At 33.8% G+C, this 13,124-nt stretch overlaps 1 protein-coding gene across 3 annotated transcripts in view; it reads right to left on the bottom strand.

Annotated features, from left to right (window-relative positions):
* Positions 1-992: 992 nt before the first annotated feature.
* Positions 993-13,124, bottom strand: part of DBF4 (DBF4 zinc finger) — a 30,905-nt gene continuing 18,773 nt past the window's right edge. For 2 of the 3 annotated variants that reach the window (XM_043588766.1, XM_043588767.1), the window contains 5 exons: positions 12,074-12,119; positions 8,974-9,102; positions 8,386-8,497; positions 5,124-5,248; positions 993-2,884 (listed from right to left, as the gene is read on the bottom strand). In XM_043588766.1, coding sequence (XP_043444701.1) covers positions 1,900-2,884; positions 5,124-5,248; positions 8,386-8,497; positions 8,974-9,102; positions 12,074-12,119 — 1,397 coding nt within the window. In that variant the 3' untranslated portion in view covers positions 993-1,899. The remainder of the gene's footprint in view (positions 2,885-5,123; positions 5,249-8,385; positions 8,498-8,973; positions 9,103-12,073; positions 12,120-13,124) is intronic. The other variant, XM_043588765.1, reaches the window with a different exon arrangement.

Genomic DNA, 13,124 nt, shown 5'->3' with positions numbered 1-13,124 from the left:
CTGGGATTTGTTTGTCTAGATGCTTTTGGCAGAGGCTGTCACTTTTTATCAAGCACACCAAGTTTTCTATCTACCCTGCTGAGGATTTGAAGCTTCCTTCTTAAGATGCCTTGCTACATTAAAAATATTAAGTGTCTTTTTGTGAACAAATCTGGGAACCAAACCATAGTTAAGTAAACACAACCGCAAAGGCACCTTGGCCAGGTGACCATGCCTTGGTAAAAGTTAAGAGAGAAAGTATTCATACTTCTACATGGCTGCTACCTCATACGCACTACTTACTGCATACTGGAGGCTCAGTCACTACCTGCCACCCTCCCCTTGGTTGGGCACCCATCTGCACTGCCCAGCTCACACAAATTCTATGTGGTGGTCCTGCTACCCACACACAGAATTTGAGCATTTCTTAAAACCTGACATACTCATTATGAAGATCTTGGAGGACAGTATCTTAAAGCCCAGTGTTCAAAATAATAGTTCAAAAATGGTGTCAAAATAAAGTTTAACACTTTTAACTACTGGAAGGGTTCAGTTCGAGTCTTTTACTCCTTATTAGATACAACTAAGGCAAACAGAGCCACTGCAAATTGAAGCGACTATCACTCTAAAGTCTAAGGATCATAGAGCAAGTTTAAATACCTTTTAATTATTTGGAAAATTAAGAGAAAAAAATACCTCCTACAAATAATTTCCCAAGTTTCATCTAGGTTTTTAGAAGGCTATCTATAAAATCTGACATAGATTTACATACACACATGCATTTGTGACAGAAAATGCTATAGTAATTTACAATGCAAACAAGGATTGCATGAATGCACTGTAAAAGAGTATTTCAGTGATCCTACTTACTTAAGGTACCAGAGGGACCAAAAAGGTGATGAAAAGCTACTATTTCTCACTGACACTTTCCACACAGTCAAAACACACACATCAGAACATATAAACGAATACACTAGGAACCCTACAGGGTTTCAAATAATTAAGACTGGTAATCAAAGTTAATTTTTAATGACAATATATTCAAAAATATTCAATGGCACCAACTTTTATTGTGAAAATGTCATTAGCTATAAATGCCTCTCCTGGAAGAACACACTCAAAGGCAAACGCCTCTACCATCTAAAGATTGAATGGTTGAAATTTTTCTTGTATTTGACTATTTTTTTCCCCTCAATTATTGAGTTGCTAAGTGCCCAATCAAAGGCAATCTTCACAATGCTTCAATACTTTTATTTATAGTTCAATGCCATCCTCCCTCTTTCATTTCCTGATACCAAATTAGGGGATAATGAGTCATTTTGGAAGAAAATCTTTCTAAAGGTGAATAATCAACAATGGGAAATTTATTCCATATAGTAGTTTGGCTAAGTTTTTCCCTTTATGGCTTCTATTTATCTCTTCAAATAACCTAACTCCTTGGTGCCAACACATGAGCAGGGTCCACGTAGGTCAGTATCAAGTAATAATGACTTCCAAAACCCAAACACAAATTAATACGGTTTTTCCCTTTTGTGTGAAAATTAGGTTTTTAAAAGAAATATTCTCAGGTTATCATGGGAATCTTATTTTAATAGCCTTTGGAAAGAACTAGACTATCCAAATATATAATGCTAAATATTAATATACCCAAAATTTCACTTGAAGTTCAGTGACATAAAACATTATTCATAATTCTTAAAACATAGGGTGTAAAATAAGTCACAAGTTTATTCTACAATTTTCCTATAAAAGGTATCCAATTCTGTAGAAAAATGCAAACATCACCTTTATTGTTAATATTTACACTTAGTTCTGTAAACAAAGGTGGCAAAAAGAAAATAAACTAAGCATTCTCATACACATTATTAAAATTTTCAAGAATATGATCTTCATCACTTCTGAAAGGTATTTATTTCAAGTCTAAAAGCCAGTAAATGTAGAAGTTGAAGGGGAAGAGAAAAACACTGACAACAAATTATTTGAATTTTCTTCTTCCCAAATATCTAAAACATCACGTATACCACTGTTTTCAGTGTAGCTTGTGAAACCCAAAAATTCTGACTTCTCTTCACTAGTCTGAAACAAGTCTAGTAGAGATTGTACTGGTGAACTACAAATTCTGTTTCCTTCTTGTGTAATAAATTCAGTTCTTTTCTTATCTAATTCCACATTTGGTTCCAGATTTTCTTTTTTATTTCTTCCTAATAATATTTTCACTTTCCGATGGATCTTACCAGAAGGTAAACTATCCACATTGTTGAAGTTGCATTCACTGGGTTCCTCAGGGGGACTTTGAAATGGAGTCTGTGCCTGAACTGTTAGGTGCTCCTGTGAACTGTTTATTGCTAACAGACCAGAATCATGACCAACTATTGAATGAAGGTCCTTTTCCTTCACATCCTTTGCTGGAAAAAGCACAGTATCTGACTTTTGTTTTGGTTGAGATGCAGTATTATCCATACTGACGTTAGAAACTTGTACAGATGTCTGTAGCCTACATGGACAGCGATCTACACTTAGTTCTTCTAAGTCACTTTCATTTATCATTAATTTATGTTCAGAAATGTCAAGAATACATCCCTGTTTATTTTTATGTGGAGGTAGATGTGTAAAATTTTGTTTTAGGTCATTTTCAACTGGATTTAACTTGGAACATTTACTATTTGCTTTCTCATCGAGTCCTCTCAATTCACTTGAAGGGCAGGGGATGGATTCTGAAATAAACACAAACTTCCGTTCAGGTTCCTGGACTTCTTTATACAGGAAACGCTGCTCAACTACCTGTACATTATTTTCCTTGACGTCTTTCTGAGAAGTATGTTGCAATTCTAGCTTTTCTTTTGGTTCAGACCTTTTCAAGATACTTGCAGTAATAGGAGAAAGGGATCCAATACTGTATTTTATTCTTTATAAAACAAAAAGAAAAAGTTAAATTGCTATAAAAATTCCTTAGTTTAAAGTCAAATTAGTATCTTTTAAAACTACTTATGTAGCTTATTTAACTTAGACAATAATACAAAAATACTGAAATCTTAACGCTTAGCCAAATTTACTTTAGATGTCTCTAAAGTAACAAAACTGATATAGCTGAAAACTCTAGTGTACCCCCCTCTTCTTATCTGTGTTCTTCCCCTTCTTCCCAGAGGGAACCAGTTATCTTACTTAAATGTGATGTTTACAACTACTTTAACCATATAATTCAAACAAAGAGGACAGTAAAGAGATATGGGCCTTCTCCCAATATTGTTCTCATTATCCTGAAAAATATCCTAACTTCTATGGTTTCATTTACATTAATACTGTCTCCTCATTTTACTTAACAATGTGGGGAATGAGTATTGGGACCTAAGGCAGAAACATATTCCCCACTTATATATATTTAAGTGTAAAATATCTAAGAACATATGGAGTCAGAAACCTGGTATCTTTATACTCTAAAAATGACAAAATAGTAATCCTGAAGTTTCACACATGTATTTGACCTGAAAACCTCTTCATGGCGTCTCTTAATATCCTTGGTATGCTAGTTTGTATTACACAATCCTACTAAATTATATACAGAGAGAAACTTACCAGCTCACTACTTATGTTTTCTGTTCTACATGTCACAGATAACACAGAGAAATATAAAATTCAGCCTGCCCTTTCAAAACCAGCAAGGACCATTTTATATTTATTTTGTTTATACTTTCACTCAAGAATTCCTCTTGAACAAATGGAGTATTAAAAATGTAAAATTACTAGTCCAATACTGCTCTCTCCTTTAATGTCTAGAGATGTTTAGGTGATGTGCATACAGATGAAAATTATGCAGATAATATAATTAAGGAAAAACCAGTCTATATTTAAGTACTAGTTCAGAATTTGCTGCAGATTAAGTTTTTAGGGAATTCTGAATTCTTACAGTAACCCACATAGTTATAGTTTTTTTCTTTTAAGAGAGAGTGAGAGCATGAGTGGCAGGGGGATGGGGGGGAGGCGGGGGAAGAAGGACAGAAGGAGGGAGGGAGAGGGAGAGAGTAGAGAGCAAAGGGAGCGAGGGAGACAAAAACAGAGAATCTTAAGCAGGCTCCACACTCAGCACAGAACCTGACATAGGGCTTGATCCCACAACCCTGAGGTCATGACCTGAGCAGAAATCAAGAGTCAAGGCTCAACCAACTGAGCCACCCAGGCGCTCCCCACATACTTTTAATAATTGAAAATATGGCTCCTCTCCAAATATCTTAAGTCAATAATAAACAACCATTCTGAATGTTACAGAAATAAATTTAGACTGTTCTACCTAGATATAATCAAAAGACTTTGCAGTTAATTTTCTGAACCTGTACCTTGATATATTTTCTAATCTTCCTTAAGCCTTAAGAGTAGACTAAAAACAGATATAAGGACTGAACAGCCTAATGAGTTACTATAAATTTTAGCAAGTGAAAGCATGTCTTTTTATTTTGGATTTATGGGAATAATCTAACCAGGATCATTTAGTCAAAGTGCAGTAAACTGCTAATGAACAGTATTGTATTCGTATTTCAAAGTTCTGTTAAGTACTATTAGTCAATATTATTGGCAAGTACAATATAAGAAAAAAAAAACTTAGTCAAAGTATAAAGACTTAACAGAAGTAAGTAGAAGAAGGTTTATTTAAACTCCTTAAGATTAACTAAAAATTCTAGCTCTTTTAGTCTAAGAAGATGGTAAACTTTATGGTCCCAGACCAGGGACTGACAAACTATATAGCACATGGACCAAATTTAGTCTATCATTTATATATTTTTCAATAAAGCTTTATTGGAACACAGCCACACCCACTCACTTACATATTGGATGTGGCTGCTTCCACTGAACAATGACAAAGCTAAGTAGTTGAAATAGGTATCTTATGGTTCACAAAGCCTAAAATATTTACTGTTTGCCAACTCCCCTTCTAGACTATAACAAGACTTGAAGACCTTAAAAGTAATCTAAAGTAAGCACTTTTGGTAGTGAAGAGGGGATGGGAGTGGGGAGAAAAGAAGTAATCAGTTCTTAATCATTTACATCCTGAAAAGATATATTCCTTCTAAGAACGAAAAACTGATTTATTTTTAGTTTAATGAAACAGCTTAATATTCTGGTAAAATTTAAAACTTAGGTTGATATATTACCTTTTATTTCTAGGCATGTCTCTTTCATATTCCACAAAGTCAAAAATTAACTTAGATACAATATCATCAACAACTTGATAGTGATTACTCTGTGCAAAGTTTTTATGTTGCTCACTTAGAAGATGCTAAAACAAAAACAAAAATACACATAAATCATATAATTATATTCTTAAACGAACAGATTCCTTTTTGTTCAAGCTTTCTAATATTTTCATGCCCCTAAGATTAGGTTTCTCATAACTACTCCAGAGAAATATCCTTTACTAGAACTTCAAAGAATGTTAAGTAAAATAAATTTGTGGTTTAAATGGAACTACAAATAAACTACATCAGAAAATGAAGATAAAGATGGAGAAATACAACAGTAACATTTAGCATTTAGAGTGTGCTAATACTCTTAAGACAGTATTTCCCTTTATTTTATTTCATTCTTACACAATTACCACTAAGTAAATATGGTAGGGCCTGTAAAATATTAAATGAATGAAATGTTACAGTTTAACATATAGGAATCCAAAAGGCGATTATAAAAACAAGTGAAATAAATGCTGTGAGGTACAAAAAAAGAAAGAATTCACTATTGAGGAACACATTTGAGAATGAGCAAGTAAACCATCTCAATTACCCAGTGCTTATAATGGAGAATATGGAAATTATATTCTCAGTCTTTTTTTTTTTAATTGAAGTTTAGTTGACAGTTATTCTCAGTCTTAAGTGTGGTGCAGAATAGTAAACAAGTTCAGTGTACTGGGATAAAACTCAAAGGAAACAAAGTTTCTGCTAAATAGGTGGAATCTCCAGGCTAATTCTATTATTTCTCTGTCAGCTGATAAGGGAATTGCACCTAGAAGGCTGTACCAAGTGACTGTGCAAGAACCTCACTTCCGTTTCTCTAGTTTCATGTAACTTTTGATGATTTAACTGTATTTCCAAAAACTAAAGTCTCCAGTGATTACAAGAAACAAAAGTATTCTGGACTATTCCTTCCTAAGTTGCAAAATTGCCCACATACAAATTATCTATGCCCAGTAATGTTAAACAAATGAGAAATGATTAAAATGTAAAAAGAAACATTAACTTTTAAGTTTAGATTCCATTTACTCATGTCTTTAGGAGAAAGAAAATTAATTGTAATAAATTAAGAAAGCAGTCTCCCAACTTTTATGTAGCTGTCCTCTACCTCCACCTACCTCTTCTCTGAAGTCCTGACTTAAATGTCACTTTTTCAATAGAGTTTTCTATGTCCCTTATCCAGTGTTAAGTACCCTCTCATTATTTGTTACCATTGCACTGTATACTTCACTTTTTTGATACTATCCTACTTGCAAAGGCATGTTTTGTATCAATCTTCTCTCTCATACCATAAAATATCTAAGGGAAAGGAATATGTCTGCCTTGCTTGTTGCTTAATCTCCAGTAATCAAATCTGCTAAATGAATGCCTTGATACAGGTGGAACTGAATCCCTAAAACCTAAGATTCAGAAAAACAAAATAATATTTTCTTTATTCTCAGCAACTAAGAAACAGATACATAAAAACTGTAATAACAAATGATTTTAAAATATAAATCCCAACATCTACTACTTTTCCTTCCTTGTGTCAGTGACCAGGTTTTCATTTTTCAGTCCTAACATTTTTTGAATATTAAATGAGGATCACAAATTGGTATTAAAGAAAACATCCATTAGAGATTATTCCATTTTAATAACAGCAAAGCAAAATTTCAGGACCAATCTATAACTTAAACTTCAAAATGATTTTTTTGGGAAGGGGAAATATTTCTAAGATAGTTTTAGCTTCTTCTGATTAAAAATAATTTTAGGGCTCCTGGGTGGCTCAGGTTGGTAAATTGTCTGGCTCTTGACTTTGGCTCAGGTCATGATCTCAAGGTTCGTGGGATCGAGACCCACATCAGGCTCTGTGCTGACAGTGCGGATCCTGTTTGGGATTCTCTCTCTCCCTCTCTGTCCTTCCTCTGCACATGTACAAGCCTATATACCCAGTATTTTCTCTGTCCCTCTCTCTCTCAAAATAAACATTAAAAAAAATAATTTTAAAGTAACCCTACATTTCTCCTTTATTACATAAATAAAACACAAAATACTAACACAAAATACTAATATATTTTGGGTTATAAAACAATCAAACTTCAACTTAGAGTCTAAAAACAGAAATAGCTTATTTCTTAGATGTTTATAAATATTATTCTTTCTCCTTAAACTTTTTCACCACCTTCTACCAAACTAAACACCAAACATACATATCCACTAAAATGACCAACTCAAATAATAACACCTAAAATTTAATAAACACAGCTCCCACCACTGTCCAAGGTCACACAAACAGGAAGCCAGGATTCAAAGCTGGGTAGCAGGATCCAAACAAAGCTTTCGTTTTTTTTGTTTTTTTGTTTTTAATTTATTTATCACTTTACAAACTGCATCTTCATCCCGTACCCCTTCCAATTATTCCATTTCTCTTTCTGATAATTCAAAGAATTCTACTTTCTTCTCATCCTCCTATTAGTTAATCATATGCTCATTTTTTAATTCCTCAGGCCTGAAGCATCTTCTCTTACTCCGAACATCCAATCCACTGGCAAATCCCCTTCACCCCATCTTTAAATATATCCACAATCTGACCAGACCACATCACTTCCACTAGGTCATCACTACCAGTTTAATGGTTTTTTCAATCCCATCAAATCAGTTTAATTTAGCACTTTTGCACTGCTTATTTCAATATCCATGAGTCTTGTTCCCTCACTTCCTAGGTTTCTCCTTCAATTTCACTTTACTGAATCACAATATTGCATTCAATATTCAGTTATCTAGGTTTTCCTTATGTAGTCTAAATAAGTATCAACACTCCCATTCCTGCTTTACAGTTTCTCATAGCACTGATCTCATGTTCTTTTTACTTTTCTTACCATGTGGTTACCTATCCCCCACCCCCTTCCATAGAATGTAATTTTCACAAGGGTAGGGAATTGGTCTCTCTTGTTCAATGCTGTTTGCTCAGAGTAGTGACTGGTATAACACAGGTACTTAATAAATATTTGCTGAGTTAATGAATAAAAATGAATTTTTCAAAATATTATTTTCTCACTTTGGGTTCGTAAAATTTAAGATAATTCTATAAAAAAGAAATACATGCTACTTACAAGTTATGAACCACAATCAGAAAAATAAGCTAAAATTTAAATAGTAAATATTCATAGTTTTAGAAATATCAACCCCCTAAGTATAAAATGACACTTACAGTTTCAAGATCTTCATATTTCTGCAAGCAACATTCACAGTATCCTTTTTTTTTCTTCTCTTTCAACTGGAGTTGAATTGGGATTCCACATTTATTGCCATCTGTTTGGATTCTGATAGAAATATACGGTAAAAGAGTTAACTCCTGAACATTAAGAAGTAATTTATAAAGTGTACCGTCCTCACCTATCAAACAATCTGCTATAATCTCCAGAGATTTATATCAATAAATACTTTTAAATATATTTCTTTTTAAGAAATTAAGAAGCAAACTAAGAATGCAGTAATTATTCTGTAGAATATTGTAGATTACTTAGGAGATATAACACATTTTAATCGTAAATATCTGTAAGCCACCCCTCAACCTCAATCTATTGATCTGTCTAAATCTGACTTAGAAGAGATTCAGACTTCTAATCTAGCAGAGAGCCATTAAAAATACACAAGGGGTAAAACCGTAACAGTGATCAAACAAACACACACACACACACACACACACACACACACACACACACACCCCACCATGGCTAAATGAATTATTTTAAATATTTGCTTAAAACGAAAAAAATCACTTAAAGGTTAAACCAACCTTAGTTTAACCTGCGTTTGCTTCTGGATGCTAGATGGCTTATCTACATCAAATGGACTGGAGGGCTTCTGAATAGAATAATTTATAAAAGGCATATTGGTCAGCTGAAGATAAAATGGTCTATAAAGTCTAAAAAAGTAAAAAGACAAATACATGAAATTCTTTAGGGTGAAAAAATAACACAACTGAAGTCTTCTATTTCAAAAACATGGAATTCATCTAGAATCTGAAATAACAGAAATCAGTTAGGCTTTCCTTCCCAATTCCTAGACCTAATTCTTTTCTTAAAAACAAACATTTTAAAAAGAATATGGTAAAATAACACAAAACTTACTATCTTAACCATTTTTTTTTTAAGTAATCTCTATGTACAGCATGGGGCTCAAACTCATGAGCGACATCAAAAGTCACAGGCTCTACTGACTGAGCCAGCCAGGTGCCCCTATTTTACCCATTTTTAAATGTACACTTCAGCTGCATTAAGTACATTTACAGTGTTTTCCAACCATTAACACTGTCCATCTCTAGAACTCTTCATCTTTAAAAACAGCAATTCTCTACCATTAAACAGTAACTCATTCTCCCTTCCCCACCAACCCTTGAGACATGTCATTAAATGGAATCATGTAGTATTTTTCCACTTATTTCACTTAGCGTAATGTCCTCAAGGTTCATCCATGTGTCAAAAACTAATTCCTTTTTAAGGCTGAATAATAACCATTTTATGTATATACCATATCATCCACTCATTGGCTGATGGATATATGGATTGCTTCTGCTGCTAGGCTACTATGAACAGTACTACCACCAACATGGAATGTGCAAGTCTTGCTTTCAACTCCTTTGGATATATACCCAGAAGTGAAACTCCTAGATCATATCATAGTTGCAATTTTATGAAGAACTTCCATACTGTTTTCCATAGTGGTCACACTATTTTACAATCCCACCAACAGTGCACAAGGGTTCCAATTCCTCCACATCCTTGCCAATACCTATTATTCTGATTTTGTTTTTAATAACAGCCATCCTAATGGTGTGCGGTGATATATATCTCATAGTGGTTTTGATTTGCATTTCTCTGGTAATTAGTGATGTTGAACATCTTTCCACGTATTTGTTGGCAATTTGTTTGGAGAAACATCAAGTCCTGTGCCATTTTTAAAATCTGATAATTTGATTTTCTGTTGGCTTTTTAATATTACATTTTTTAAATTAAGTTTTTAATTCCAGTACAGTTAAAATAGTTATTACATCAGTTTCAGGTGTATAATATAGTGATTCAACAATTCCATACATCACCGAATGCTCCTCCTGTTTGCCCCAGGCATTATGCAAACTATAGTTTCTATGCTGCCTGTTCGCAGGCTGCTGTCTCTTTAAGGGCAGGAACCTAGCTATCACATGCCCTTCCAACTCACTAGTAAGTCAGCTGACTTTTAAATCTCTAAGATCCAAGTCCTGCTGGTTATACAAAATCAGGGAACTCAGCTGTTCTGGTTTTCAAAGCCAGATATTATAGGGATTCATCCTCCCCTTGTGGGCTGCTTGGTGCTTTCACCTCTCCAAGCCAGGGCCTGCAGCTCCCAATCACCATTTCTGCCCTTTCTAATCTTTCAGATGTGGCTTCTTCTCCACATCTAGTTGTGAAGTTTGTTCTGCCAGTCTTCAGATGGTTCTCTGGTTTATTCATTCAGATGCAAGTGCTAACTAGTTGTAAACATGGGATAGGTTGAGGATCCTCCTCCACTATCTTCCCAAGCTCCACCCCGACCCCCCATATTACACTATATTAAAGGATTTAAAAATATCTTCTCCCATTCCATGGTTTGCCTTTTCACTGCTGTGCACAGGAATTTATAATTTTGATCTAATCCAATTTATTTTATCTTTTGTTGCTTGTACTTTTGGTATCATATTCAAGAAATCATTGCAAAATCCAGTGTCATAAAGCTTTCCCCTTGTTTTCTTCCAAGAGTTTTATAGTTTTAAGTCTTTGATCTATTTTGAGTTAATTTTATGTATGGTATAAATTAATAGTCCAACTTCATTCTTCTGCATGTGCATATGTAGTTTCCCCACTACTATTTGCTAAAGACTGTCCTTTCCCCACTGAATAATGCTGGCAACCATTTGACCATACGTGTAAAGATTTTACTTCTTAGCTCTTTATTCTTTTCCATTGGTTTACACATCTGTCTTTATGTCGATAATAAGTTGTTCTGATTACTGTAGCTTTTAGTAAATTCCAAAATCATGAAGTCTAGATCTTCAATTTTGTTCTATCAAGATTGCTTTGGGTGTTTGTGGTCCCTTGCCATTTGGTATGAATTTTAGGATGTATTTCTCACTTTCTGCAAAAAACGTCATTGGGATTTTGACAGGGATTGCACTGAATCTGTAGATCGCTTTGGGCAGTACTGACATGTTGGCAGTCTGAGGTATTCCAATCTATGAACTTGGGATATCTTTCCATATACTGGTGCCTTCTCTAGGCCTAACTTTGAATTGCATTTTTTCTCCTCATAGTAATACGTTTCATAAAAAGAAGCACTCAACACATCTGTCACCTCAATGAGTACCCAAAATTAATCACACATGTCTAAAGGAGTAACTAAAAGGTTAAGAAAAAGTTATCTAATTCTCATGTCAAATTAATTTCCTTGTATACAGTCTTCATTAAGATTACTCTTTGAAACTTCAGAATGAGTTCAAGAAAACTACTAAAGGTTATTCTCAGATTTTGTACTTCCAAATATTACCTAATAATTTCTTTCTCACAAAGTACAAGCAATCTTTAAACAGTATTTCTAAATCATTAGGTACTGCATTTAGCTAGCAAATCATTATTTGAAATATTAAAAAAATGAGCTGGTTTCATGACTGCTCTAAACCAAATATTTCAAGGAATTATCATCTACAACATACTGAAACTAAATTAAGCTAAAAATTGCTTAATTTTTGAGGAAAAATTAACACTACTTTTTCCACCTTGTGCACCTGCCTATTAGTATAACTCTAACAAAGAGACCTAATAATATTAGTGGAGATAGCTTAATTAATTAGATTTTTTTTCTTTTAACTGAACTTAGATACTTACTGGCTCATATCCTCCACCTTTACAAAAGGTTTTTTAAGTCTACCTGCTTGAGAACAAACAAAACATTATTATTAGATATGTATAAATCCAAGAAATTAAAAAAAAATACTCTGGCTAAAAATCCCACCCAACTATGTACAGGTCCTCAATTTACAATCAGGATCACCTCAATAAACCCATTTTAAGTTGAAAATATTTTAAGACGAAAATGCACCTAACCTATCAAACATCATAGCTTAGCCCTAGCCTAACTTAAAGCATGCTCAGAACACTTACATTAGCTTATAGTTGGACAAAATCATCTAACCCAAAGCCCAATTTTATAATAAAATGCTGACTATCTGATGTAATTTATTGAAAACTATACTGAAAGTGAAAAACAGAATGGTTTTAAGCATACTGGTTGTTTACCCTTACGACCACGTAAATGAATGGGAGCTGCAGCTCCCTGCCGTTGCCCGTCATGAGTATTGTATGGCATACTGCCAGCCTGGGAAAAGGTCAATATTCAAAATGTGAAGTACGATGTCTACTGAATGTGTATTACTTTTGTAACATTGTAAAGATGGAAAATTATAAGCCAAACCATTGTAAATTGAGGACCATCTATATCCATTATCCATTTCATTTCAACTCAAAGTTTTAAGCCTCAGGTGAGATATTTTACACTACCAGCCCATTTCCAAAATACCAGAAGTTCTGTCTATATCCTGAGATTCTTAAACTGAAGGGATCCCCCAAAAGATCTATGAATAGAATTCAGGAGAATAATGAGCTAAAACAGGAAAAAATTTCAACTTTTATTTTCACTGATCTCTAACCAAAATTTAACATTTCCTCCAGTTATGCATATAAGGAACAGGATCACAGTGGTATTAGCAGTGCCTGTAATTCTGATACTGAATAAAAGAAATACTTTCATATTAGTTATTACAAATATTCGAAAGCACCACTGATAGCTTACCACTGCAAAATTACAATAGCAATTAGAATCACTGCTAGAACTCATTTTTAATGTGTAAAAAAAATCAAGTATATCATGATTTCATAA

Source organism: Prionailurus bengalensis, chromosome A2, assembly GCF_016509475.1.
Source record: "Prionailurus bengalensis isolate Pbe53 chromosome A2, Fcat_Pben_1.1_paternal_pri, whole genome shotgun sequence".
Lineage (NCBI taxonomy): Eukaryota > Metazoa > Chordata > Mammalia > Carnivora > Felidae > Prionailurus > Prionailurus bengalensis.
This window is presented reverse-complemented; position numbering and strand designations above follow the sequence as displayed.